The sequence below is a fragment of the Botrytis deweyae genome, assembly GCF_014898535.1.
Source record: "Botrytis deweyae strain B1 chromosome Unknown BDEW_002, whole genome shotgun sequence".
Taxonomy (NCBI): Eukaryota; Fungi; Ascomycota; class Leotiomycetes; order Helotiales; family Sclerotiniaceae; genus Botrytis; species Botrytis deweyae.
The window spans coordinates 884,738-912,725 of record NW_024066209.1 but is presented as its reverse complement, the minus strand read 5'-3'; the positions used below and the strand labels follow the sequence as shown (position 1 = coordinate 912,725).

The 27,988-nt window shown below is 42.0% G+C and overlaps 6 protein-coding genes across 6 annotated transcripts; 5 read left to right on the top strand and 1 right to left on the bottom strand.

The window, feature by feature from the left end:
• Window positions 1–127: 127 nt before the first annotated feature.
• On the top strand, window positions 128–2,125 carry EAE98_000974 (uncharacterized protein; the record flags this gene model as incomplete). Its single annotated transcript, XM_038948591.1, has 2 exons — window positions 128–512; window positions 567–2,125. The coding sequence occupies 2 exons, from the start codon at window positions 128–130 to the stop codon at window positions 2,123–2,125; spliced, it is 1,944 nt and encodes a 647-aa protein (XP_038814857.1).
• A 506-nt stretch (window positions 2,126–2,631) lies between these two features.
• Window positions 2,632–5,027, bottom strand: EAE98_000973 (uncharacterized protein). Its single transcript, XM_038948590.1, has 6 exons — window positions 4,602–5,027; window positions 4,523–4,547; window positions 4,329–4,472; window positions 4,007–4,280; window positions 3,713–3,950; window positions 2,632–3,658 (listed from the first exon to the last, which is right to left on the bottom strand). The coding sequence occupies exons 1-6, from the start codon at window positions 4,854–4,856 to the stop codon at window positions 2,816–2,818; spliced, it is 1,779 nt and encodes a 592-aa protein (XP_038814856.1). The 5' UTR covers window positions 4,857–5,027; the 3' UTR covers window positions 2,632–2,815.
• A 2,957-nt stretch (window positions 5,028–7,984) lies between these two features.
• EAE98_000972 (uncharacterized protein) lies at window positions 7,985–9,262 on the top strand (the record flags this gene model as incomplete). The annotated part of the gene is made up of 3 exons (XM_038948589.1): window positions 7,985–8,325; window positions 8,375–8,811; window positions 8,871–9,262. 3 exons carry the CDS (start codon window positions 7,985–7,987, stop codon window positions 9,260–9,262), a joined length of 1,170 nt encoding a protein of 389 aa, XP_038814855.1.
• Window positions 9,263–9,763: 501 nt separating this feature from the next.
• EAE98_000971 (uncharacterized protein) lies at window positions 9,764–11,359 on the top strand. Its single transcript, XM_038948588.1, has 2 exons — window positions 9,764–10,081; window positions 10,173–11,359. The coding sequence occupies exons 1-2, from the start codon at window positions 10,042–10,044 to the stop codon at window positions 10,952–10,954; spliced, it is 822 nt and encodes a 273-aa protein (XP_038814854.1). The 5' UTR covers window positions 9,764–10,041; the 3' UTR covers window positions 10,955–11,359.
• Window positions 11,360–11,811: 452 nt separating this feature from the next.
• EAE98_000970 (uncharacterized protein) lies at window positions 11,812–15,612 on the top strand. The gene is made up of 3 exons (XM_038948587.1): window positions 11,812–12,254; window positions 12,373–14,077; window positions 14,150–15,612. Exons 1-3 carry the CDS (start codon window positions 12,024–12,026, stop codon window positions 14,467–14,469), a joined length of 2,256 nt encoding a protein of 751 aa, XP_038814853.1. The 5' UTR covers window positions 11,812–12,023; the 3' UTR covers window positions 14,470–15,612.
• Window positions 15,613–24,563: 8,951 nt separating this feature from the next.
• Window positions 24,564–27,396, top strand: EAE98_000969 (uncharacterized protein). The gene is made up of 4 exons (XM_038948586.1): window positions 24,564–25,339; window positions 25,408–25,604; window positions 25,658–26,545; window positions 26,623–27,396. Exons 1-4 carry the CDS (start codon window positions 25,321–25,323, stop codon window positions 27,043–27,045), a joined length of 1,527 nt encoding a protein of 508 aa, XP_038814852.1. The 5' UTR covers window positions 24,564–25,320; the 3' UTR covers window positions 27,046–27,396.
• Window positions 27,397–27,988: the final 592 nt, after the last annotated feature.

The following is a 27,988-nucleotide window of genomic DNA, read 5'->3' as shown; positions in this document are numbered from 1 at the left end:
TTGTTGTAAACCAAATCAACTTCAATTATCTTACAGTGCTCTCATACGTTATATTCAGCTCTTTTAATACTTTTGTTCGAATCTTTTCAGCTCTCTAGTTTGCTTATTCGTACCTTTTTGCGTGGAGATGGCCATTTATCTGTATAAAAAATGGAAAGCAACAAGGGAAATTCCTTCGGCTCCATCAGGACCGTCGATCGAAAATTCAAAATCTTCAAGCCCTTTAAAATTGTGCAAACACAGAGACGGTTCCCTAGATTTCACTACAGAGCAAGAGTCAGCAATTCTTCTCGAATCTCAAGCAAGAAACAGTGAAGGCAGAGAGGGTGGTACAAGTGAGCCACAAGCTGGTATATCTTCCGGAGAACCATGCAGTCTTTGTATACAAGAAAAGAAAGCATCCAGACGATATAGATGGAGGTTAACTGCTGGGCTTATGCTACCATATATGGTACAGGCCCTAGATATCACCATTATTGCCGGAGCTTTACCTTTCATTGCTTCTGATTTTAGTGAGCCCTAAGAATTCCGTCTCTTCTACCCGATTTTAACTAATCGCCATTCAGACCAACTTTCACAACTTAATTGGATTATTTCCGCCTTCAATTTAACCGCAACGACATTCATACCAGCCTGGGGTCAACTTGCCGACATAGTCGGTAGATATGCGACTCTTCAGGCAGCCTTAATTTTCACCTTGATCGGAAGTGCCCTTTGTGCAGGTGCACCAGTGAGTGCTTTCACTATGCTACTATTTGGTCGGGCATTGCAGGGAATCGGCTGTTCCGGGCTTTTAATTTTGACCAAAGTTATCCTTGCCGATAAAGTCACCCTCAAAGAAAACGCAAAGAATAACAGTGTATTCGCTATTGTTGGTGGCCTGGCCTATGGATTTGGACCTATCGTCGGGGGAGAATTGACACAAGTTTCGTGGCGATGGTGCTTTGTTATCAATATTCCAATTGCGCTAGTGGGTATGGTTGGTGTACACTTCCTTCTTCGACCCATAATGCTTGGCCCTCAGACAATCAGACGAACAGAAGATAATACCGAAATGAAAGGACGCCAAACACTAATGACAAGACTTTCAACACTCGACTTTGGAGGACAATTCTTATTTCTCTTTGGCATGGGTCTCTTTATTCTTGCCATAACCTGGGCAGGAGCTTACTACCCATGGTCAGACGCCAAGGTGATTGTCCCTCTCGTCCTAGGTTCTCTCCTCCTCATTCTATTTCTTGTCTGGGAATACCTTATGATGCCAGGCTCAGCACTAGCAGTGCGATATCCATATCGTCGTGCTATGATTCCATTCAAGCTCATCTTAAGTCGCAACTCTGGACTCCTAATGTACATCAATTTCATCACCGGAATGGCAATGTACGCCGTCTTCTACTTCGTCGACATATATTTCGCTCTCGTACTACAGTTTTCTTCCAGCGAAGGGGGTAAGAACCTTCTTTATTATATTCCAGGTTTGGCAGGCGGCGTATACCTCGCCATGTTCGCCTGCAATGTACTCCCCTGCCAAACTTGGTATCCACTATTTTTAGGTGCAGTCATCGAACCTCTCGGTATCACCATCCTTGCTGCAGCTCTTTCTTGGGGTCATCTGCCTACCATCTATGGCATGCTTGTTTTGACTGGTGTCGGAACTGGTATCAGACTCATGCCCGGCACCCTCCATGCAATAGGCTATTATCCGACGCAAATCGCACCCCTTGTCTCAATGATGTCGCTTTCTTCTTCGCTTGGTGGCACACTCGCCCTGACAGTTATGCTCAATATCTTCAATAACCATCTCTCCTCCTCTGGTATATCCGTGTCCGGTACCACATCCGCAACCGCAAGTTTCTCGGGCATCGCAACTTTGGAATCGGCAGAACAGGATTATGTGAGAAAGATGGCGAAGGAGGGGATAGTTTTAGCTTTCTATGCTATCTCGGCCTTTTTGTGGTTGGGAGTCGGCGCGAGTATAGGATTGGGGAATGTGTGGATTGCTAAGGAAGGCGAGGAGGGGGTGGCTAATGCAGTTGGGGATGAGAAAGTGGGACAGACATGTGAAGGAAGTTTTCTTGGAAGTTTGTTGAGGAGGAAGAGTAGGAATAGTGCGGAGAAGGCTTGATGTGGACGTAAAGGTTGTCCCTCTATCCTTTTTCTATAGAAATTATATTAGAAATGTATCGTTAGGGTAGGACTGTTGCGCATTCACAGGCTTTATAGGTTTTGTCGCACATCTATAGTTCTAATCCAGAAAAAAAAAGTTCAAACTATGAAACAGGAAAACAGAAATTAGAGATTTTTTTGTTGCACGTCTGAGTTTCTATAAAGCGCGAAACTTATTAACAGGGCTGAGACAAAAAAAGAAAGTATCTGAAACCTTTTGTTGCACGTCTGAGTTTTATGAAGTGCGGAAGTTAGTGAAAATCATTTGTTCAAGAAAGAAAGTATCTAGAACCTGCAGGACTTTTGTTGCACGTCTGAATTTTTACAAAGTGCGAAACTTAGTAAAAAGGACCAAGGCAAGAAAATATATTATCTGAATTCTTAAAGGCCTTTTTTCTCCACATCCCCAAGCTCTGAAAAACTTTCCCTTGTTGGATCGACCCAAGAGCAACAATAAATCAGATATGCAACAAAATTTTCAATCTTGAAAAGAAGCTTCCTTATTGGTCTCGGCTAACAATATGAAAAATTGTACCATAAATACGGTATCAAACACAAAATTCGAAAACTACAAACCACCCCAAGCTCTTAATATAATATCTTAGTATCCAGATCCACCTCCTTAAACTCCATTGTTCCAATAGCTTGACTAACAAAGCAACTTATAAATTCTCTTCCACATTGGCCACTCCTCCATCTCCATTTCTCTCCTCTGCCAACCCCTACTTCCTCTATACAACATCCCTGCATCCACTTCATTCCTTCCCGTTCTCAAATCAATATCTTCAATCTTCATCCATCTTGTTCTATACCAAAGTTTATACCCCGCATAGAAAATCAAGACCACTGGCATTGCCAGATACGCCTCAAAAAAGCTACTAATCTTGGTATTAATCCCCGTATGTACGTTCCCGATCGGATCAACCGCTACCCAAAACTGTGCTATGAGAACCAATACTATCATGCCGAGGCCAATCCACGAACCAATTGTACCAACTGGGGATCGATAGATCAGAGAATCAGCACTGTGACCTTGCTGCGCCCACGCTTTGCGAAACCGTATGTGCGAATAACAAATAGTTCCCCAAGTGAAAAGCGAAGATAGCCCCGAAAGAGCTAGTAACCACGTAAATGCCGAGTTTCCAGCAGGAGAGACGTACAGATAAGCCAGGAGACCAAAGGCAGAAGCGATAGCAATGGCGACCAGAGGACGGCCTTTTCGATCAATGTAAGCGAGAGGACGAGGAGCTTGGCCTTGCGCTGCGAGAGAAGCAAGGAGACGAGAAGAGCCGAATACGCAAGAATTAGCGACGGAGAGAACGGCGATTAAGATTACGACGTTCATTACAGAGTCGAGACCAGTGATACCTGCGGATTGAATGGCGATTATAAAGGGAGAGGCTTTGTTGGTGCTGGCATTTGAGGCGGAAATGAGAGAGGGAGAATTGTAAGGAACGAGCAGGCCGATGATGGTTATACTCAGGATGTAGAACTAGGAAGTTATTAGTTTCTGACAATCTGGTTGATTAAAGTAGTTAATACTCACCAAAACAATACGCCAAAAGACCTGCTTAATGGCTGTTGGTAGAGATTTGCTTGGATTATAGGTCTCGGCAGCTGCTAGTGCAACCAATTCTGTTCCTGCAAAGGAGAACGCTGCCGTGACGAGAATATTACAAAATCCCTTGAAACCATGATTGAATGCCCCTGGATTGGTCCAATACATACCTCCTATATATCCTGTTTTAGGAGTCCCCGTGCAATTTATCACTGCACCAAGAATACTAATAGAACCCTATTAGAAAGATCAATTGAGAGAGACCTACTAAGAAGTACTTACATGAAGCCTATTATAGCCGTGACTTTCAATATGGAGAAGGCATACTCTGCTTCGCCAAAGGTCTTGATGCCACAAAGACTGATGAAAGTCACGGCGACTAGAAAGATCGTGATACTAGCCCAAGTTGGTATTGAAGTACTCCAGAATTCGAGAGTGATTGCTGCAGCAATAATCTCTACTGGCATGATTATGAGGCATTGAATTGCATAGTTCCAGCCCGTTGCAAATCCCCAAGCTGGATCTATGAACCTAGTCGCAAATGTTGAGAACGAACCTAATGTTTGTTAGTATTTTGCAGCCATCATAATCTTTGCTTCATTACCGGCAACTGGGAAAGTAACTGCCATTTCTCCTAGTGCTTGCACTGTACAAAACAACATTCCACCCATCAAAAGATATGCAATGAGAAGAGATCCAGGACCTCCAGTGGCTAGTGCTGCCCCAGAGCTCACGAATAAACCAGTGCCTATACACGTTAGTCATTCCAGACTTCAAGAATACCCATAGACAACTAACCTATGGACCCTCCAATAGCTAACATCTATCTCAAAGAGTCATTTCTTGCACAAACAGGTTCATGTGGGATTTTCCATACCTGTAAATGGCGACCCTTCAAGATTCTGACCAAGTGTGTGTTGGCTATATTTGAAGCCGCAGCTTTATCATTGTATGTTCTTCCATTTGTACCAACAAAAATAGTAGGTCCTGCATTTTTCTGAGCATCGCTACGAAAGTTATCAAAAGCTTTAGTCGGGAACTTTCTCGTCTCTTTGGGTCTCATTAAAAGAGGTACAATAGTCGAACTTGTGGTTGCATAAACTTTCTCCATTTTCATGGCGGGGTCAACCATCAGAGAAAAGGTCCTTGACACCTCAGGTTGTTTAAATAAATCTAATTCTCGAAGAAGATAAATTCGGCAGCCCGTGAGTCTCAATGATATGAGATGTGATGGTTATCAAGAGTCCTCGGTCCTGAAAATCGGATGATACAAACCGAGAAAACATGCATGTGCTTCACAAACCAGGCGATAAACTTTTATCTTGAAGCTTTTACAGTATGAAATTACTTTGCAATTTGAGAAGTAATATCGAAATGGGCATATTGACGGAAGAATACAAGACGGATAAGTCGGGTACCCCACTTTCGGGCCACTCCCCTTTTGGGCCACTTTTTATATCAAAAATACATCAAAAATGGAATTTATAACTTTCTTATTTATAGATAGAATTTAATGAAAATTTATATATATATAATTTAAATCGATTTAAGCTTATTCTGAAATTTTTAGATTTTTAGGATTTTTTTGTATTGAGAATTAGAGCTTCAAAATATCGATTTTTAAATTTATATGGGAATCATATACAAATTTAATTTTTTTATAAAATCATTAATAACTTTTTAATAAAAATTGCTAAAAATAAACTATAAAATTTTATTATAAATTTATAGTATGTTTAATATAAGAGATTCAGAAAAAATAGAAAATTCCTTATAAATAAATATTTATAGGGGTATCTTCAAAATGATAGGGATTATTTATATTATTCTAAATTTATTGTATAAGTCGGATACCCCACTTTCTGGCCACCCCCCTTTTGGGCCACTTTTTACACCAAAAATGGAAATTTTAACTCTCTCATTTATGGATAGAATTTAATGAAAATTTATATGTATATAATTTGAATCGATTTAAGCTTATTCTGAAATTGTCAGATTTTTAGGATTTTTCTATATTGAGATCTAGAGCTTCAAAATATCGATTTTTAAATTTGTATGGGAATCACATACAAATTTGAAACTTTTATAAAATCTTTAATAACTTTCGAATAAAAATTGCTAAAAATATATTGTAAAATTTTACTATCACTTTATAATATATTTCATATAATAGATTCAGAAAAAATAAAAAATTTCTCATAAATAAATATTTAAAGGGGTACCCTCAAAATGACAGGGATTATTTATACTACTCTAAACTCACCGTATACTATATCTCTATATCTGTTAATTTTTTTGAATTTTTTTTTGAATTTCTATATAGATTCAAGCTCAAATATCTCAGAAATATATATAGTTTTCTTTTAATAATTGTTGTTAAAAAGTTATTAAAGGTTTTATAAAAATTCTAAATTTGTATGTGATTCCCATACAAATTTAAAAATCGATATTTTGAAGCTCTAGATCTCAATATAGAAAAATCCTAAAAATCTGAAAATTTCAGAATAAGCTTAAATCGATCTAAATTATATATATACAAATTTTCATTGAATTATATTATATATTGATAGAGATATTAATAGGCCTAAAAAGTGATTTTTGGTGTGAAAGGGTGGCCCAAAACCCTGTTGGCCCGAAAGTAGGGTAACCGACTTATTATATTTCTATATCTGTTAATTTTTTCGAATTTTTTTTTGAATTTCTAAATAGATTCAAGTTTAAATATCTCAAAAATATATATGGTTTTCTTTTAATAATTGTTGTTCAAAAGTTATTAAAGATTTTATAAAAGTTTTAAATTTATATGTGATTTTTATACAAATTTGAAAATCGATATTTTGAAGCTCTAGTTCTCAATACAGAAAAATCCTAAAAATCTAAAAATTTCAGAATAAGTTTAAATCGATCTAAATTATATATATATAAATTTTCATGGAATTATATTGAATATTGATAGAGATATTAATAGGCCTAAAAAGTGATTTTTGGTGTGAAAGGGTGGCCCAAAACAGGGGTGGCCCGAAAGTAGGGTAACCGACTTAGGTCCTAATCAAGGCCGATAAGTTGCCCCTGTGTAATGTGACGTTGAGTTATGAATGACATTCAAACTCGGGAATTGTACACAAAACGATCTTATCCTACCAGATGTGCAAGGTAGTCGGCACGGAGATAATTGCCCCTTCATGATTGATTGTAGCAAGAATGCAGTATTTGTGTTCAAGTTTCAAAGGACACCAAGCCTCCAACCATACTATGCGTTGGGAAGTATGCAAGGTACGGCCTGGTAGCAAAGAACGATTCAATCTATTGATTCCAATGCCCCTGAATTTGTGCATATGTGCCTGCAGAAAGCAGAGTGCAGCACATCAAACATTGTTATCCAGGCAAAGAGTGGTAGAAATGAGAGGAATCGTCCCAGGAGTGTGGTAAAGCTTTGGATGTGGTATTGGATGTGGTATTGGATGTGGTATTGGATGTGGTATTGGATGTGGTATTGGATGTGGTATTGGATGTGGTATTGGATGTGGTATTGGATGTGATATTTCTAAGCTTTAATCAGGCCGTTATTCCGATATCCTTATCAACACAAGTACGACAGGACAACGTTGGATGTCCGAAACTCAAAGGCTTGAGAAAAGGCAGTTGATAGGTTGAACATTTTTGACGTTTCCGACGGGTACGCTAAAATATCATACTTCATCCACTTCATAGTTTCCTTTAGGAAAGCAACTCCGATTTTTAATAACTTCCCGTCCCAAGAACAGAATTTATTCGTTCCGACCTCATTTTTCAATTTAATCGTCTTCACAAATGAAAATTGCAATCTTACAATTCTGAATGTTGTTGGTTCGGATCATGATATCTCTCTCTTATCTTTTAATCCCGCTTTGAACAAGGTCCGAAAGCAGTCTTGGTCCTTGGACCATCTCTTTGGTAGCCACAATTCAAAACTCGAAGTCGAGTCTGCAGGGGAAAATGTCACGAGTGGAACGAATTTGGTTTCCGTTTCTCACGACCGCCTTGATGCTCGATAACTCCTCAATATCCGGTTAAAAGAGAAGAATATTACCAACTCGTTTCTTGCCGGACATGAGAACGAGGAAGTAGTCCCCAAAGTTTGGAACTCTCATCTTCTTTCACACACACACACCGGCCAAGGGACTTGATTGTCTTGTTTGCATGTGCAGAACCGCATTTCCATAAGACTTCCCTCAGTATGCTTTCAATCGACAATTTTCGGTATTAGCACCTACACGAACAATGGAGGTTCTTCGAAGTTATGCCACAGAAGCACCCGAACAACGTGCTTGGATAGATACTAAACCTACATTCATTGTTAGCTGGTGGTGTACATGTTTTGCCATTGTTATAATTTTATTTCGAATTTTTGGAAGATATGTTCGGACGGAAAAGATCTACCTCGAAGATGGCATTATGGTGCTGGCCATCATACCGCTACTTATGAGAATGGCTTTCGTTCATGTTATCTTGATGTTTGGCACCAATAATAGTATAACACTCGGTTTAACATCAGAGGAGGTGCGGAAAAGAACAATCGGGAGTCAACTCGTTCTAGCCTCTAGGATTATGTACGCTGTGTAGTAGGTCAACGCCCGATCACCATCCAAAAGAATGTACTGACGATTGTAGCCTTTGGGCCATAAAGTACAGCATCAGCATATTCTTGCGTTCTTTGACTGGTCAGATTTGGCAACGAGTACACCATAAATTACTCAGATATCTTCATATTATGCTCGCGGTGACCTTCTTAGCCACAGTCATTAGTGATATTGTTGAGTGCCAGCCTTTCACCCGTTACTGGCAGGTTATTCCAGATCCTGGACCGAAATGCCGACAAGGATATGCGCAACTATTCACGGCTGGTATTCTCAACATCACTACGAATGTGGCTCTCATTGTCTTTCCTATTCCAATGATCCTAAAATCAAATCTATCAACACACCTCAAACTTAGCGTCATTCTACGTTTAGCCCTCCCAGTTTTTTGTATTTTCGCAACGATCAATCAACTCAAAAAAGTTGTATCTCATAACGGCGATCAACAGATTCGTTCGCTGTTGGCTTCCCGTAAGGTCCTTTCTTTTACCACCCCATAACATGTAATCTCTAGCTAACAAAGCATAAAGTCGACATCCTCCTCACAACTCTGATATCCAATGCTTCGGTGATCGGCTCGCTCCTCCAAGACAAAGGTTACAAGAAGACGAAATACAAAACTCCTATCTACCGCGACATTCCCTCCAGTGTCCCCTCTACTAGCTATACTCGAAGACATGACAGCGATGAGGATTTCATGATCACCAGTCCTGACACGGACGGAAAGGCAGCTATGATGATAGCATTGGAAGTTTTACATGAAACTGCAAGTCGGGAGAATAATGAGGCAAGAGATTTTGGTACAGGTGCCTTGGGAAGCGGGGTCAGAAGACCTGAACATGTCTGGGCTGGTGATCAGATTAGGGTTGAGAGAGCATGGGACGTCCAGGTATCAAGAGAAGAGATACCCAGGAGCGCCTAGATAAATTAGAGGGGCTCTATGAATCAATTGCGGTCTGATTATCTTTGGGTTGGGCTTATTAACACGTGATGCTTTCCAAATTATTCTGTCTCGTACGATTCAACTTCGTGTATATAGGTAGGTAGATATTGTTAAATACTGTACAACTTACAACATAAATCTCTACCTTCTTCATGTACTGACTTGTTATATGAAATTGAGTAGGTTTTGAGAACGACATCATGTGTATCTGATGGCTGCAAAATAGATTTTTAATAAGCTCCCGGTGAGCCTAAAACTTTTTATTATGAATACCTACGCGAAGATTCCAATCGACATTCTTGCACGGGCTGACTTCATAAGAATTGGTGTATGCTAGGTAGATAGAGATACATATAGATAGATATATTAATTTGGTCTGCAAAGAGTTATTCCAGATTTCAATATGAAGAATGAAGTGCGACATACCATGTTCGATCAATGAACCACAACTATTGGAAATATTTCTGTCTCGAGATCGACAGCGAAGACGTCGAGACTCAAGACCAAACTCGAGCCAGGGTTCCTGGCGCTGTTGAAGTGTCTTCCCCACTTTCCCCCAGCGCATGTAATTTAAAGTTGACAACTCTAGCTTGACATTTGCCTTGATCATTCAGCTGGTCTAGGTACAGTACCGGCTTTTTTCCGAGGGTGTACAAACAAATCATGATTTTGGATGTGCGAGAGATCTCTTTATTTTTCAGCCATTTCCTCGAAGGGGGCTCAACATCTTTTCAATTACACAACAATAGATACTCAAGATGTCGTCTTCTTACGCTATGAAGTCAATGGGCTCGAAAGGTTAGATACATATCCCTCCAGACCGATTACTTCTCGAAGTTCTCGATCTTTCTGCGTTTAGTTTGTTGTACCATACTCACCCAATCAACAGCCTTTAACCATTCCTCTTCGAATGATGCTGAAGCTGAATATGACCGACTGCGCGACCTCGCTCACAAAGAAGCTGCGAAACGCTCTCAATGTTTCGATCAATCGCGTCAAGCTTATACATCCGGCGACGGTGCCAGAGCTCACGAGTTGAGTGTCGAAGGGAAGAAACACGCGGCGCAAATGGACGCATACAATAAACAAGCATCAGACTACATATTTCGAGAGAACAATGCCCAAGGCAGAGTCGGAGACGATGAAATCGATTTGCATGGACAGTATGTTGAGGAAGCAGAGCGCATTTTGGAGGAAAGAATAAGATATGCTCGACAACAGGGACAAACTCATTTACACGTTATTGTCGGAAAGGGAAATCATAGCAAAGATCATGTTCAAAAGATCAAGCCGAAAGTGGAAGAGATTTGTAGGGAGTTGGGTTTGCAATATGCGACTGAAGAGAACGCGGGAAGGATGTATATCAACCTGCAAGGCGGTGCTGCAGTTATACCACCCAGCGGAGGAAGTCATGGAGGACAGCAACATCATGGTGGCCAGCAACATTCTGGACACCAACAACCCTCTTACCAACAACCCCAGCAAGGATATGAACAACCTCAACAGAGTGGGTATCAACAAGGAGGATACCAGCAAGGCGGTCAACAACAACAACATCAGCAGCAGCAAGAACAGAACAACGACAACAACGACGAATTGGAGAAATTGGCAAAGAAATTTCTCCCAAGAATATTACGAAAGGCAGAAAAAGCTTGTTGCGCGGTCATGTAAATATTTGGGTTGCACATGTTGGATTTTTTATTATTTGGATATGTATTTACTAGCGTGGATTTAGCTTTCTTCCAAATATACCTTGGGTTTCAGAGGGATTTAATTTGAGGGTATGATATGACTAGATATCAATAGAGATGGGGTTTTAATGTTGAATATTTTATATAGATAGAAGATCACGATTTCACGATAGGTTGAATGAATGGATGTTCCTAATATTGGTCTTGATGTACTTATCTCAAGTCGTTTACCCTGTAGAAGCAAGTTAACTTCTATTGGTAGGGGAGGTATGTTATAGAGCCGATTCAAGGACATCTGCCAGTATATAATTGATGAATAACAGGGCTTTCACTTTGAGAAATTTGCCTGTATGCAGAACTTCTATAGATGAACATGACGCTCCGCTTGGCCACTGCCGTGGAGGCTTCTTCGCTTCGCTCTAAAATCTGAAATCTTTCATCAAATCGAATTCCTTTTCCTCCTATGTTAGAGCGAAGCGAAGAAGCCTTCATAGTGTTGGCCAAGCGGAGCGTCATATTCAGATGTATTGATACATGAACCGAGAGTGCAGTTAACATGCTAAAAAGGAGGATTTCATGACTACCTACCTGTACCCACCTAGGTATAAGTGTCGCTATGTAAGTAATTGGATTATTCAAGATTTGATTGTTATTTTACACCTACCTGGATATCTATTTACCTACCTACAGAAATTACACATATATCGTCGTATAATTTACCTTGGTCCTGTCATCTGATCTTTTATACTAAAAGTTTATCGGTTAGCGGAGAGGGAAAAAAACCACAAAAAGCCACGACTCTTACCTAAGTATCACCCGATAAGTAAATCTCTTCCTGCAACAACTGTGGACAATTGTCTTTCCTTTTAATTTAGCTTTAACAACCCCCCACCATCCGTAATCGGCCTCAATTGTTTAGAAGAGCGACACCGGACAGCCATTGACCCATTTGATTGCACAACGCAGAGGTGCCGATAGTCATCCTTTACAGCTTCCCTTCGTCCTAAATAAGAATTGCGGCTCAACTATCCGATACAGGATTGTCGCGCATGGAGCCTTCACATGGGATTGTGGGCGGGGCACCCGCTTCCAGCCCAACCATAGGCGCGCGGCCAGGTACAGGAGAAGGCTTCAACAAACGCAAGAGAAGTGGTGCAGGTTTTGAGAGTAGTCCTGGAACTGGAAATGAACAAACAGGAAACGAACAAGATGATGAAGATGCAGAGAGGAAGCGACAGCCAGCTGTGAAGAGAGCTTGCAATGAATGCCGTCAACAGAAAGTGAGTCATTACTTTCGAATTGGCTGAGCACACTCGCAATGCAATCAATCATGCGACGGCGACCCAATTCGAATCCCAGCCAAAGGGTCCTTCAATTGCTAATATTCAGTAATTACAGCTTCGTTGTGATGTCGTTCAAAATCCTTACAGCACTTGCGGTCGATGTCAGCGATTAAAGCTCGAATGTAAGATTGAGCATAACTTCAAAAGAGTGGGAAAACGAACCAAACATGCGGAGATGGAGAAGCAAATGGAAAGATATGAGCAATTAATAGCTCGTCAAGAACAATTAATAGCTCGCGCTCGACATCAAGGATTCGTTTACGATGATGAAGAACTCGGATCCCCAGTCACGAATAGCAGTGTTTATCAACATTCGAGAAATCAGTCATACATAGGAGGAGGATCAGATGAAGCCGTGTCATCCCTACTACATCTCAAGCAGGGAGGTTCATACAAAGTACCACAATATGCGCGACAAATCGAGAACGTGGGACTAACACAGGATGCCATTGACCATCTGTTCGCCGATTTCTTTCAATTTTACCACCCATATCTCCCATTTCTTAGCACGCAACAAACCCCCGATCAATATTACCAACAAGAACCCCTTCTTTTCTGGGTCATCATTACCATTGCGGCACGTCGATATACTGTGGACCCAGATTTATTGTCTAATCTTCGTCAGCCTGTTACGAAAATGATGTGGTCGAAAATCGCAGACGTTCCTAACAATTACCATTTTGTCAAAGCAATAATTTTGTTATGTACTTGGCCAATGCCTGTAGCTTCAACGGCAGCAGATATCACGCATATTTTGTGCGGTGTAATGATGAAAGCCGCAACTGGCATTGGGCTCCATAGGCCAAACAACACTCAAGATTTCTCCCGAGTATCTGTAGATCTGAACAGGGAGCAGTTACATGACAGAGTTGTGACGTGGGCGGTCTGCAATATTGTAGCGCAAAGTATAGCGACTGGGTATGGACAGCCAGCCTCAACATTATACGATTGGACACTTGCTCCTGTACAGCCAGGTGAAGAGGGACCTTTTACACTCTCGCCAGAGCTTCAAGCTCGTCTCGATATCGAGAGGTTCTGCGATAAAGTCTCAAAGGAAATGTATAGCAATGCTAAAGATCCAAAGGGTGTTGCTGGTGATGATGCCAGGCGTCAATTGACTAGAATATTCCGCTACGAGTATGAAAAGATGGAGAAAACAGCTCTATCTCAGCAGAATTCATCGCCAATGATCAAACTTTACTATCGTGCGGCTGGGCTGCATCTTCGCCTTTCGGGTTTCTTTGATTCAAGTACCACATCTGGGTACTTGGATGACTTGATGGGATTATGGCGGGCTACATATGAGTTCTTGGATATTGTTTTCGAGCTTGAAAACCCACCATCCGGTAGCATCACTGGTGGTATCCTTCGATTCGCTACAGGCTACATCTCCCAACTGATCATTGCTGCTTCCTTTTCATTACTAAAGCTACTCAGTTCCTTCTTTGCCAAGTTTATGGATTTCGATCGCGGTCGTCAATTGTTTCATCGTGCAATTGACGCCATCAGATCCATGAGCATTGTACCAGGGGACTTGCCTCTGAGACTTGCGGAACTTATGGCTCAGATGTACAATGGAGCTCGAGTTGAACAGCGCCAGATAGCACAACTAAATAATGGTAACGAACTAGGTTCAGGTTTTGGTGACATAGACGATAGCTTGCAATTGAAACTCAGATGCAGGATGAGCATGAGCTTGGTATATGATTCTATATGGAGATGGCGAGAGGAATTCCAAAGCCAAGGCAGAAGTATTGAAGGTCAGTAATCTTTAACAATTATTCTGCATGATTTTAGTTTGTAAAGGATCTCCAACTAAGGACTCAATACAGCAGCGATCCAAAATCCGACCAATCTCGATAGTTCCAACGAGTCGTCTGCCTCTTCTACTCACCTGGACAGTACTCTTATTCCTCCAAATCATCAAATGCAGAATCAACTCCTCGCTGCAGTTAGCGCGGGCAACCCGAGCGATACCATTCTCGGTGTCGATCAGACACTCGGTGGACTTTTTGGTTATGGCGAACCGAACTTCGAGGGGGGATTCGATTCGCATTCCTGGTTTTTCAATGGAGGAATGGATTTGGGAATGGATTTTCCCTACAATCGACAGGCACTTCAAGGTCTTGAAGCCAGCGGGTTTCTAGCTTGAAAGCCAGAGAGCTTTCAATTGCCAAGCTAACTTGCGCACTAGACCCATTCTTACCTATCCAAGGCTTTTTCCATGATCTTTTGACCCTGGGGAATTCAGCCTCGAGAAATAATCGATGGGAATGATTATTTCCAGGGCTGCGTACTTTAACACTTTTGTTACTAACCGCCCATTCTTGTTTCTTGATTCCGAGTCCAACATATTTTTACTCTCAACCGCCTGCTTCTTTTCTTCATCTGTCTTCCATTCTCAATTTTTTACGAATTCACGACTCTTTTAATGGCGCATTTGACGGTGGATAAAATACCCTTTTTGAGATTTCTTTCCTTTTTAACCGACTTGGCACATTTCACTATGTGCGATTTTGAAGTTTTTCCTAATTATGCCTGGTTTCCTTGCTTCTTTTTACTTCGATTATAGCTTAGTCTTCCTGTGCTAGTGTGTCATATCACTAGTATGACAAGATTAATAGGTTGAAGTAATTTTCTTTGATGATTATATATCCCCTTTGAACGGAGTTGTTGGACGGAGTGGTACTTGGAGAAACTTTTCTTTCGGCAGTCGGATAGGCACAACTTGCCATTGTCTTTCTTCCGGGTGGGTGAGTGGATGGATGACAATGATGTTGTTGGAAACTGGGGGTTAGCTTGGGTGGGCAAGCTATCAGGCTGTGGTATACCCCAAGCTGGTTGATAACGGTTGAATGATAATGGATAATTTGCTTGGTTGAAATGAAATGAAATTAGCGGTTTCAGGGGTCCAATGGCGAAGATTTTAAACGTCTACTGCTATCAGTTGGCTGATCGATAGCTGATATTCAGTTGATTGTTAATATCGCATCGTAGGTCGTAGATAGCAATTGAATAAAAGTCATCAGAGTAATTATGGATGGTGACGATATTATCTTAGCGACGGGCGTACTATTGGATTGTCTAGCCTCTTATGATTTCGGAGATGTAGACGGGCCATTTACGTCGTATCCATATAATAGATAACTAGCCGTGGATGAAAAGGATTATTCCAGAATACTACACTCGATCAGATGTAATTCCCACACGTGCACATTTCATGTCTCATAGTGATGATCTGATCTAAAATTTTCCGCTCACGTTAGATGGCTTGGGAAATATTTAATGGAAAGGAGGTTTGGAAACCTTCGATTCACTTCTCGCTGTAAGTATCAGATCAAGTTAATAATCTTTGATCTAGTGTTTGATTCTTTGGCTGGGATGTCCTTGTATCCCGAATCCCGAATGCTGCTTTAGTTTTATGTGGTGTACCTAGGTATAGGATGATGACAAGGAGTTGGAGCAATTTTTGTTCAGGGTGGCTTGATTGTTTTTGGATTTTCTTGGATTTTTTTTAATTTGTTTTGATTGGATCGGGCGGTTCTTGTGTTGGGGTTTGTGGGAGAGGATGAATGGGGGGTGGAAGATGGATGGGGTACTGGATGTTATAGTTGATGGGGGGATTGAGATATTGTAGGATTATGGGATTGTGGGATTGTGGGATTGTGTAGGTGTTTATAGATTGTTGCTGTGAGAATCAACATAGAGGACCGGGTTGGAAAAAGAATCTAATACTATCAGGAGGGAGAGATTCTCAATACCGAAGAGCTGCTTGATGCCAAAGAGACCTCTTTTGCACTAGCTAGGAAGTATAGTATTGCGCTTGAGGGTACAGTGTATTTATTCCTTCTCCTCAAGTCTTACTTCTGATCTTTGGTTAGCTCGAAAGGATAGGGAGTTAGTAAATTTCGAGAACTTGCTCTCGCTAAGTGGGTACCTACCTATTGAGTATTTCGGAAGAGATCGGATCGCGATGTTGTGAGAGGAGGTTACTGCTTAATTAGGTAGGTATTGATGCTTTACTTTTGGGTCACTTATAAAGTCTGTGGGAGAGTAATGTCGGTGGTGAGATAGATGATGGTTCGCTAATGGAGAGGAGGGGTATCTATGTGGGGATGAGATGGAGTTGTGGATTTCGTGGATCAGATAGATATCTAGATTGTGAGAAGAAGTTTCTGAGACTTGATCGGAAGGATGTCTTGTGCGTATTATTGATATCGTCTCGGGGTTATGGTATCGATGTCGGATAGTGCGGAAATACGGGATTAGATGGTATTCTGTATTGGAACGGAAGTAGATTGTGGTTGGAAGCCACTACTTGACATAAGTAAGGAATGTTCTGGGGGATAGCTATTTCTCAGCGTTTTTATTTTGTTTGGGGGTGTGTATTTTTCTTGAAAAGCCTGATTTGACTCATTGTATGGGAAATCTACTCGGTATGCTTGAAATCCTGTGCTTTTGGAGAGTGGTTGGAGAAAGTTCCTTTTTATATGTTGTTTCTACAGTGCACGATTCCGCGGTTTCGCTTCCTCGACATATAGATCTAGTAGCAGGAGATGCCGACTATCAAAGGTCAAGTAGCGCACGGCTGAGTAACTCCTTTGTTTGTAGGTTTCGTGGGGATTCCCTACTTGTGTGTGTCGACTAAACTTCGTGTTGTGCCATAGCACCACTGGTATTTTGAAGGAGAATGACTTCATTCCTTGCCCCCTAACTAGATTCATAAGCTGGGGTTTCTTGGGTTTAGTTTCATTAGAAATTTGGACTTGTTGACTGCGTCGTTGCTTTCATCTTCTATATATATCTGCTGGATGTATTGGCCACGGTGGAAATTCAGTTTCTGCAGACAGCGAGTTTCTTGATTTTATCTCTGATTTAAACACCTCTTGAAATAGCTTGGAGGCTGTTGTTTTAAACGACTTTATAGGGTGCGGGGAAATAAGGACACTTCCTGTATTTATCTTTATTCTTGCTATTCAGTACGTGAAACGTAGTCAGTTCTGATCAGATAGTTATCAAGGTATAGCAATTTATGATGCTCAGACAAACATGAGGACCTTCAAGCTTTGTTCGGCCAGCAAAATTTCCACCTTTGTACGGATGATCGATGGCTTCATGTCTGGGAATTCGGATGGGCTAAAACTAAATTGAATCGATTTGCGAGCGGGCTTGAGCGATCATCTTGAACTATTGGCTTATGAAAATCTACTTTGATGGAATATTATAGCATATGAAGGGATTGAAGAACCGATTTGTTTGTATCATTCATACCAAAGACTTCATGTGCATAAATGATAGCGTGCGCTGTGCGAGATGCAATGATTTACAAACACGTTGTCTCATTATTGGCTTCGCCATTGCAATGAGTGCCTGTGATTACTCGGGTGCATCTAAGAGTGACGAAAATGCGTGGTAAATCATTCATGGCGAGGTATACTCGGTCATTCGAGAGGTTTCTGGTTGCTCGAGGTATGCAAGGCAGGACATTTCTATGCAGAACGCGATATTGAGGTAGCAGGATCATTTTGCTTGATCAATTATAGCTCATGAATCTGCTACTCTGAGCCACCAGTTTCAGACCAGTTGATTAACTGAACTACAGCCAATGTTACCAAGTTCGTCTGCAATGAAAAATCATGAATTGCCCTTTCGTACTCCTCGAAATCTACTTAGATATTCGGAGTAGAGATCTACACAATGTTTTTATCATCAGCGAAAAAACAAAACAAAACAAAACAAAACAAGAAGTAGATAGAATGGCCATGAGAACCAAGACTATCCATTCCATTGTCAAAAGAAATTCCTCAAAATGCAAACCACCTTCATCATGCCGCAACCCCACAAACAATCCCAAACCCACGTGTTCCAGCTTCCCAATATTTCATCACCGAGTACAACTATTCACGATGTCAAAAATCCACAGCCCCACCAATTCAACCCTACCCTTAACAGCATCTTTCTTCCAGCCCGACAATTCCAAATATACTCTCTCTCCCGTATCTCGCTCCCCCCTTCGCAATCGTACATCGTACACAGCCCACCACTCACATGCACGTATTTCCTAACCCCGAATTTTGTCATCATACATTTAACCAGGTACCTAGGTATCCCAGCGAATCTAAATTCTTACCATTTCTTCGGTACGACGCCACATTTCTCGTTCGAGGCCATTGCATACAGTATCTCATCCAATCTCAGAATGTTTAATTCCTAGTTCTTACTCAGAAGGCTCGGCACCGCCGATATGCTTAGATAGGTATCTGTACTGATATTCAGGGTGCTTTGTTCTCTTTCGTTTTGGTTTTGCCTGCATATGTGGGTGAGAATTTAGCTTGCTTTGCCTTGCTGCTTTTGGCCCCCAAATTATCGCTAGGGTAAGTTAGGTAAGGTGACGTTGTCAGCTTACTTGCTTTTTTGAAATGGATTGTTTGATATCGTGACGGGTGGATTGTATGCAATTTTATTGAAGGGAAAACATGTGAGAGTGAGATGGAGATGGCTAGTTTGCCGTGTGCATGGACTGCGCCCTAGCCCTATGCAAAGATTGCTAGCTTGAAGGCTTGTGGGCTTGCAGCGGATAACAGATGATGGATTAGTAGATAGACATGTATCATGATGTATGAGGTAGGTGGATGATACGGTAAGGCGATGTGAAGTGAGGGGAAAGGAATGGGATGCATCTGAAGAGAGCGGCGATTTGTTGATTTACGGTCTTATGGATGATGGTGGGTTCAGAATAGAGTGTCTTGGCCACGTGTTCTCAGTGTTAGGTCAGCAAGATAATGCATTCATGCATTTATAGTAATTGCGGAGACTGAGGGGAAAAGCTCAGTGATGTAATGTTGGGGAAGTGATTACAGTGTGACGGGTTGATGGCATGGAGATGCAAATATTCTGGGCAACATTCTGGGTAGATATCGATGTACTGTATTTTGGTGAAAATATCAATGGACAAAATTGTGAAAGCCAGATGCTTTCCTTGGCGGTAAAGATACGAAGAGATAATGTGTGTGAGTGTTCATTGATGAAACTGGATTGCGCAGAGGAGACAAATTATCTATCAAAAACTGTACTTGAGGGAAAGCTCAAGGCAAAGTTTGATTCAGTAAATCTACCATTCAATATCATATTGGCAATCCATTTTATGTACGCCTCCTATTAAAATAGGAGGGGATACAGTGGCATAGAATATCACCCTATCTCTCCCAATTAGATGCATGAGTTGAATATCAAATATGAAGGGTTTCGTCTCACAATGGCTATCATTTCGAGCTGATGGGCTCGATGATCTACATGCCTACTTCTAGGCGAGTGGTTTTCACTTAGATAACTCCTTCATTGTCGTTCCTTCAGTGAATCCCAAAACATCTCCACAGTGTAATATGAGCCGGCCCAGATATTATAGAACTACAGATAAAGAAAACGCAACACGAAATAATATTCGTAAAAGGTGGACCGGGTTCCAAAGTAAAGCGCTTGCTTTAATTTCTGCCTCGAAGGATTCATTCTGTAAGCCGAACAACCGTGATATTGTCCCGAGCTTCAGGAACACTTGGTTTCATAGATGATAATCCCGCCATTATGTGAAGCCTTTCTTCATCGCATTTATGTGTAGAATATAGATTCCAAATAGATATATACGCGTTATCTGGCTTATCTTTGTTGGTATTGCGGTAATTGTTGGATTTCATCTGTTGCGGATGCAAAATGTTAGTTTATGTTGTGTTGTTGTTTCTGGGGAAGATGGTGCGGAGTGGGGTTGACAGAAGCTTGGACTTGCTATTCTGAAGGATGGACCATGTTGCCATGTGAAGTTATTTTGAGATATTCCTAGGGCGGATTATGGTGGAGATGTCCTATCAAGGTTATGAAATGTTGGTCTTGGCGGCGGCGACAATATCAGTTTTGGTAGTAAAAAAGCGGGTTGAAGGTTCTGAGAAGAAGGGGGATTGTGAATGTTTCGATGATTGTGCCCGTAATGGAAAAGAATGCTCCGATCCGAGTGATTTGCCGTTCATGCCATGGCGAAGTTGAAGAGAAGTAATATTTTGTAGAATGTTTGTGGCACAACAGTGAGCTAAGAACTTGGGGTGTGAAATTGTCCCTCTTGAAGATAGATGTAGTGTCTTCTCTGATCGTCAGCAAGTTTGACCCAGAAAAAATCAAAGTTGCATCGAAGAAAGCAACCTGGATAAAATCCTTCAAGAAGTCGACCTCATCATGAAATAACCTTAGTTTAAGTCGAGGTTACAATCAAGGGGATCAGCAGGCGACCGCAAAAATTCCCCCTTTCAGAGATAAACTCCAATATAGCAAGGCATTGCAGAGAGTTGAGGGTGTACTGTTGTCGGCTACGACCAAAAGGCTGGCCTGTCATCCAGCCATTTCGTGATATTGATGTGAATTAGATTCTGTGGATTGCATAAAAGAGGTGACTTGCAATTACGAAACATCTCTCTCGTCCTGAGGGTGTGGTGATGTTACAGTAGGAAGGCTGTCAACCGTGTGGCCACTTGTGCTGCAATGGGAGACTTTCCCCATAGAATACTCGAGAAACGTCTTTCGCACCGTGAAAGTATTCGGAGATTGCTATTTTTGTTCTATCGCCAACATAGATTTATTGGTAATTGTGAATTGATAGTACGAGAGCCTTGAGTGGATATTCTCAAAGAACAATCTACAAATTCGAAAGGTCGAAATCCCACGAAGATGAACAAGGGATTGTCATCGACCCTTCTCGTGGCAAGGTTAGTAGCCAAATTCTGTCAGCTCACCATCCTGAAAGCTCAAGATGGGTTGAATTCTCGAGAATTCAAGCTTCAGATAGCCATTGAGTGAAGATCGAAACACGTTCTGTGGGGGAGGGGGTGGCACAAAGAAATGTGAATGTGGGCTGTTATGCGCAATATACCAGCATTAGCTTTGGAAATTGCATTCTGTACAATATTGCCTGTTGCCACGCCGCCATCCTTGGTCCCCAAAGCTCCAGAAGAAGAAAAAAAAGACTGGCCAAGGTTCTCGACAGGAGTTCTTGTCACCGTTTGATGGCATGCCTGTTAATGGCAATTCAAAATCTGGGGGCCATGAAGTCACTCGTACTTCAGTCCATAGTTTGTTCTGAATCTCATCAATAATATGATTGATGACCAGGATTAATGGCTGATGTGGGTTGCCATTAGAATGCCTACTGTTACCTCAGAGGGAGCCACTGATCCTTCGCGAATATTGCCATTTCAGTCGGAGCATACACCTGAACAAGTTTCTGACCTTCTGAAAAGCTGACTATCTGCCGATCGAATTTTTCGTCAACGCAGCCTTATGGTAAGATATCCGCCATCGATAGCTAAGATGGAAGGTGCATTTTGTGGTTTTTATCTTGTATGAAACTGGTTGGTTGTTAAGCTTTCCCGTCGGACCCGTGAGCATCTATCTCATTCCGACAAACTGGTAAAGACCGGAAACCCAAGCCTCTTCTGAGTATGCAGACAGACGGTAGCAGCTAACCTGACCGATCAAAACATCTATCAAACTGCTGTATTACACTGTGAGATCCTGGTTTTATTGGAGATTCTGGCGGTGTGTCTGCCTGCATTAATATCCGCAATCGAAAGAGAATGATGGTCTGGAATCCTGTGAACCAAAGGACCGGATTGATTTGTCCTCTTTTGAGAAGTATCTCACTCGCTCAGAAACGTATCTCCGTGCAAGTAGTGAAGGCACGACCGATGGAGAATTGGACGGGCTAGATGTCCGTTCACCACATTCAAGGGTTCAGATAGTATTATTTCTTACCCCAGCATTATCGGCACATCGTTTTTTCCCATTTTGTATCCTATGATTGGCTGGCTGATTGCGAGCCGAAATCCGTTTACAAAGCCAGATAGGATTGGATAATTCCAATATTAATTCCAATGATTGTAATTTCACAAAAACCTTGCATTTTCGGATTAGGGTTGAGCTTCATCGAGGGATATTCTCTCCATTGTACCGCATTGTGTTGTATCGGGGGAAAGGAGGGAGGGTTCCGCTGACAACTGATAATTATTCATGGTTGAGGGGTGAATCGTCGAGATTATCAAGATCGAGATCAAGTATCCGTTGTTTCTCCAAAGCCTAAGCTATGTTAGTACCCAGTCACCCTTGAGTTCGAGAGGTCTTAGGCAATTAAGTGTTGTATACGTGGCTGCGCATGGCATAATGGTCATCTCCTTATGCTTAAGCTCTCACTTCCTCCCCGCCGTATTGATACAGTGTATCTTGTACCATTACCACGGACGAAGCCGTGAAATGTTACATTCGGCAGGAAAACAGCAATGTATTTCGTGTTGATTGTGTTGATGGCTGTTTTGTGTGCCAATTTCTGAAATCGGCACCATCAACACTGTACGGACCGTAAGATTCGTGATGATTCTGGCAGCCAGGATCAAAAATTGCTAGATTGATGATGAATTTGATTGGAAGGATAGGAGTGACCTATGAAACCCCCAAAATCTACCTGCTTTTACTGATAGGATGCATGATCTACAAGTATGAAAGACTGACCTTTCTCACCCCTCCATCATGTTGATCAAAGGGGGAATCACAATGTAGCTTTAGAAAATGGCCATCCGGATCCGAGTTCATTGGCCCACATTAGTTTGGGTGTTTAAGCTGGCGCTGAGTTATATGTAGAATGAACGAAAAGTGTTTGCGGAAGGTTTTCGCCTGTTTTGTTACCGACAGTTTGGTTCAGTCTAGCAGGGGGCGAGATAAAATGGTGTGCTGTCTCGAACGGTCGACCATTTAAAAATTATCATGAGACCGAGTAGACTTGCCGGTTATAATAATGAAGTAATCACTAAACCTCTTTGAGGATCCCGTACAAATCGTACCATCCTTTCCATTTCACCCAGGAATTTTTTAAAATCATTGATTTTTACCCTTGATAGAATTCGTGTCATGCTTACGGAGTATCTTCAATTGTTCACAACGGCTTTTAATTGACGCGGCTGTCATTACGCCAACAAGACCAACGGCGTCAAATGCGCTTCTCTGTACCCCCTACATTCAGCTTGAGCATGTCTAAGTCGTTAATCGCGGATTAGTGCCTTGGAGCTGAGATTTATCCTCGCTAGTAGATAGGCTGTGTGTACGTTCGTTCTTGCAAATGAGTACATTGTGGAGTGAGGTAAATTCAATTTCAGACGACTAATGCAATGGCAATCACAAAAAGAGAAAATATGGTTGAGTCCCGAGTTCGGTTGCTAGGATGTCTAGAGGGATGAGAGAGAAAACAGGGGGTCTAGAGGAGCAAGAAGGGTTGTTGAGATGGGGGGATCTCGGAAGATAGCCCTAGATTAAACAAGAATTACTCACGGATGCATTTATACATCAATTCCCAATTCGCAGCCAGCATCATGCTTTCTTTGAAGATGCCGTATTCCGTAGCGTTCCATATGGGTGTATATATACGTGCTCTGTACCGTATGTAATGAAGTGTAAATTATGCAATCTTTTCCGAAGTGGGCATCGATGATGTTTATTGTATATACGGAGTAAGCACTAGATTATTTAAGGAAGCTGGATGGAAAGCACACTCGCTTCGAGATCATTAAAAAGAACGTGATTGGATACTGGTCCCACAAATTCTCTATTAGTAAATCATATTAGGTTAGATTATCTGGTCAATTGTCTAGAAACGCTAATGCAGAAACGTAAAGTTGTGATTTCTACATTAACAAATCCACAAAAGTCCACAAAAAGCGCGCGGTTCGAATAATTGTTCGCTTCGCTTGAACAATCCTCCATCAACATATGAACTTGACAAGGCTTTACTTCCTCCTCCCCACCACATCTCACCAGACTTATTCCCACACCAACCGCTCTATAGGCTAAATAATTCACAGGCTCTCCTTCTATTGAACTTCTGATTTGTTCAATGTCCGAGTACTTTTGAAATCCCCACCATGGGAGGAACCGTTACCGTGCCCTCGGGATCAAGCACGTCGCTACTTTCGACACAATCACGTTACAATAGCCAGCATCCCTTGCCAGATTTCAGCAAAGCATGAAACAAACCCCGTCAATTGGCAGGCTCCAAAGTGATTTTTCTTATAGAAAAGCTGTGCTGGCCTGATTTTATGGAGAATTCAGACTTTTACGGACAAGTAAGCCTGTCAGTGGCCGTGTGCGTGGTTTGTTCGGCTGCCCGGTGGCCACAAAATACGTCCTGTATTCGTGTGTCACAGGATGTTTTCTTGTATCTGAGATCCAGGTTTCTATCAGCTACCGAGGTACGGGCAAGACCTGAAAAGTGATTTCCAATGAATACGATTGCAAAATGGTATTATTTGCATCCGATAATCACCGACCTAAATGATCTTTTGATCATCAAATAAAAGAACTCGCGTAATAGCTGCCGTCGGTCCGGACCCTTGAGATCGATCCATTTATCACTGCACAGTGCTCAGTGCTCAGTGCATATACCCTTAGACTCTGAATCTTAAGCCATATCAGCGATCCCAGGAAGGCGATAACGAAATTCAACATTGGCAATAGGCAAGGTTGTGTGACAACACCCAGCCGCCGTTGCACGCGCTGGGGTACCGTATACTTCTTAATTTTTAAGCTTGAAATGGCACTATACCATATGGGGATAGTAGAATTATCAAGAGCTAAGTCGGCTAAGACTCCCAGCGCTCAAATCATATTTGCTACCAAGTACCGTGCATTCCCCTCATATCCCGGCGGCTACCCCTTCCCCTTGCTAACATGCATATCCCACTCTGTTTAGTTAAGGCGCTACCTTGCTCCTGCTTGCTCACTGCCACCTGGTCCCCGGCCCAATGAGTGACCAGGGCTGAGTTTGCTGTGCCTCTCATTCTGTTTAAACTTATAGGTCCTGACTGGCATAAAAAAAGTCATCGATTTTTTACTTGCTACCAAGGCTTCTATTGACTCGATTTTGTCAGGCAGATTGACTTCGTTGTGACTACATAATTATACCACGCTATACTAATTCCAAATGCTTGATATATATTCTGGTAAGATACCCTCTCTCCTCCTGTCGGTCTCCTAAAGTCTCTCTCCATTTATTAAATCTTTTTACCAGCTCCTGTTCCATCTCCTACATTCTTTGAGGATTCTTTTGCTGTTACATCTCCAGCTGTCTTCAAGAAACCGCTTCTACCTCGTCTCAAGATGACCACCATGGGGGAGCCTGCCTTTGGCGGGGGTCATGGTGTACCTCACAGTGCAAGTCACACGAGTGCTAGAGCTTCAGATGTTCCATGGACTCCTTACAGTGCTGTACGTTTATATTATTACGACTAGTAACTAGAAGTCTCTAATCAAGAATATAGGTCTCGTCATTTAATCTTCCAGCACATTACGATTCATCTTTGATCACGCCTGTTGCAATGGCACCATCCCCAAACATTTCTTCAAGGCCAGCACCCACAGTGAGAGAAAGGGATATAAAGCTATCGCCATCTATGGAATCACCAGATTATCCGCTCTTTGGTGGGGGCGAAGACGATTTTGGTTCCCGACTTGGTTCTGCCCCAATGAAGCAAAAAGACCCAAGTTCCAATAATTCCAAGATTCCCACCAGCGAGCCTAATTATCCTACTTCTCCTGCTCTTTTCTGTGCTTCTCCGTATTATGGTGCATTTGGAGTTTCCGCTACGCCAAAAACAGGACGAACAGCTGAGTTAACATCTCCAAATATGAATACCAGTCCTCACAATACAAATTCAAGTGCTATGAGCGCCGATCTCCGAAGATCACGCCATGCCACACCAGCTCAAAGTCCTGAAAGCTACAGAGTAAACAACCCCGCACCAATACTGATTGCTCCTAACCCCAACACAATGCGACCAGCGACTAGACCTGGAGATATGCCATATAGGGATAGCCTACCATATAGCCGTCATGATTCTATGCATTCCATGCATTCCTTAAATTCCTATAACTCGACACCACCTCAATACCAAGAGCAACTTGCTCCCCTTCCTACTCGGAGGAAGAGAAAGGGTGCCCCCACACAGTTGGACGGAGATATTCTTTTTCATGAGAATATAAATCACGAGGAACAAATTCTGATGCAACTATCAGAGGTTGAAGGCCTCGCTTGGAAAGAGATTGCGAAGCAGTTCAATGAGAGGACAGGCAGGAGTATGAAAGTGCCAGCTCTGCAAATGCGCAAGAAGCGACTTTGTGAACGTCTCCGCGTTTGGACTGATTGCGAGGTACATCCCTAGCTCATTATGTATTTCGGTCAGATCAGTCACTAATCCAGGCAACGAAGAAGCTAACCGAAGCTTAGGAGCGAGCTTTGACACTTGCTTGGGAAGATTACGAGAGAGAGAAATGGGAAGCTGTCGCAAAAGGCATGATGAAGCATGGAGTCCAAGAAAAATGGAGTAAAGAAGCCGTCCAGAGAAAGTTCAACGAAATGTTCCCTCCCGACGATCGATCATACAACAACACGGAGTATGCATTATCCAAACATGCGGAACAACTGAACTACGACATCAAGATGGAGCCACGAACGCCGTGGCCAAATCACGATGAAAGAGACAGCGCAATACACAGTCTCACAGACGAAGAGCAAACCTTAGTAGGCGAGTTGAGGAGTAGGACTGCAAGTGATGCCAGTTCACTGCATTATCAGCAGCAACAGCATCAACAAATCATGTATGCGCAACAGCATCAGCAGCAGCATCAAGAGATATGGGCAGGAAACTGAGCAGGAACTGATGAAGTACAGGATTCTGGGGCGATAGATATTGGTAATCGTTTTGAATTTTTCTACAGTATATGGAATTCTGGTTTCTACGAAGTCTGGGTATAATGAGCAATCGTTCTGTGGAACCATTGGACTGCACGAAATCTTGTGTAGAAGGAAAGTAAAATTGGGTTTACAGGCAGGCCATCAATAGAGACAAGTCTCGGGGCGGCAAACATCTAGCATCATTGTCATGGAGATTCTATTTTCCTAGAGCAATCCACATATATTCATTGTACAAATTAATAGAATAGTCTTGAAGAAGCAGCGCAGTCCTTCACTGGCAATACATATCTACCCATCCAACTTTCACCAACCAAGTTTTCCAATTTTCTAGTAGTTTGTGGTGTGTGAGCGGCGCGGCAAAGTCCAAGGTTGACACCTTTCTAACGTTTCCACTTGCAACAAACAAGGCATATCGACAAAACACTCTGCACCATGAATGTAAGAATTTGGCATACTCAGCAAACCCACAAATCAAGTGACCTCTCAATCATGCGGACCAGGATATCTATGCATTCACACGAATTCAATATCGTGGACCTTCCTTGTAAGGCTGTAAACCAACTGTTTCCTTGACCAATGCGAGTCATACCCGAGTCATACCGGCAGGGGGTTGATAAACCACTGAGCCGTAGATACGTTTTGACTCGAATTCCAGGATGTGACGGCCAACTTTTTTCGCCCTTAAGATAAAATGTATCTGGGGTTTAAAATGGGTGGCACGTTTCCTGAGACCCGGGGGCCTTCAAAAGGATGGCTGAACGCAAAAACTTCTTCGGTTGCGCTGGGCTAAGTACACATAGTCTGCTGGGTTTAAAGTCGTATTGGAAATATGGTTCTGACCTGTCTGTGCCTCTTTGAAATTACGGTCTGTGATGGTTAATTGATTGACGGTGTAACA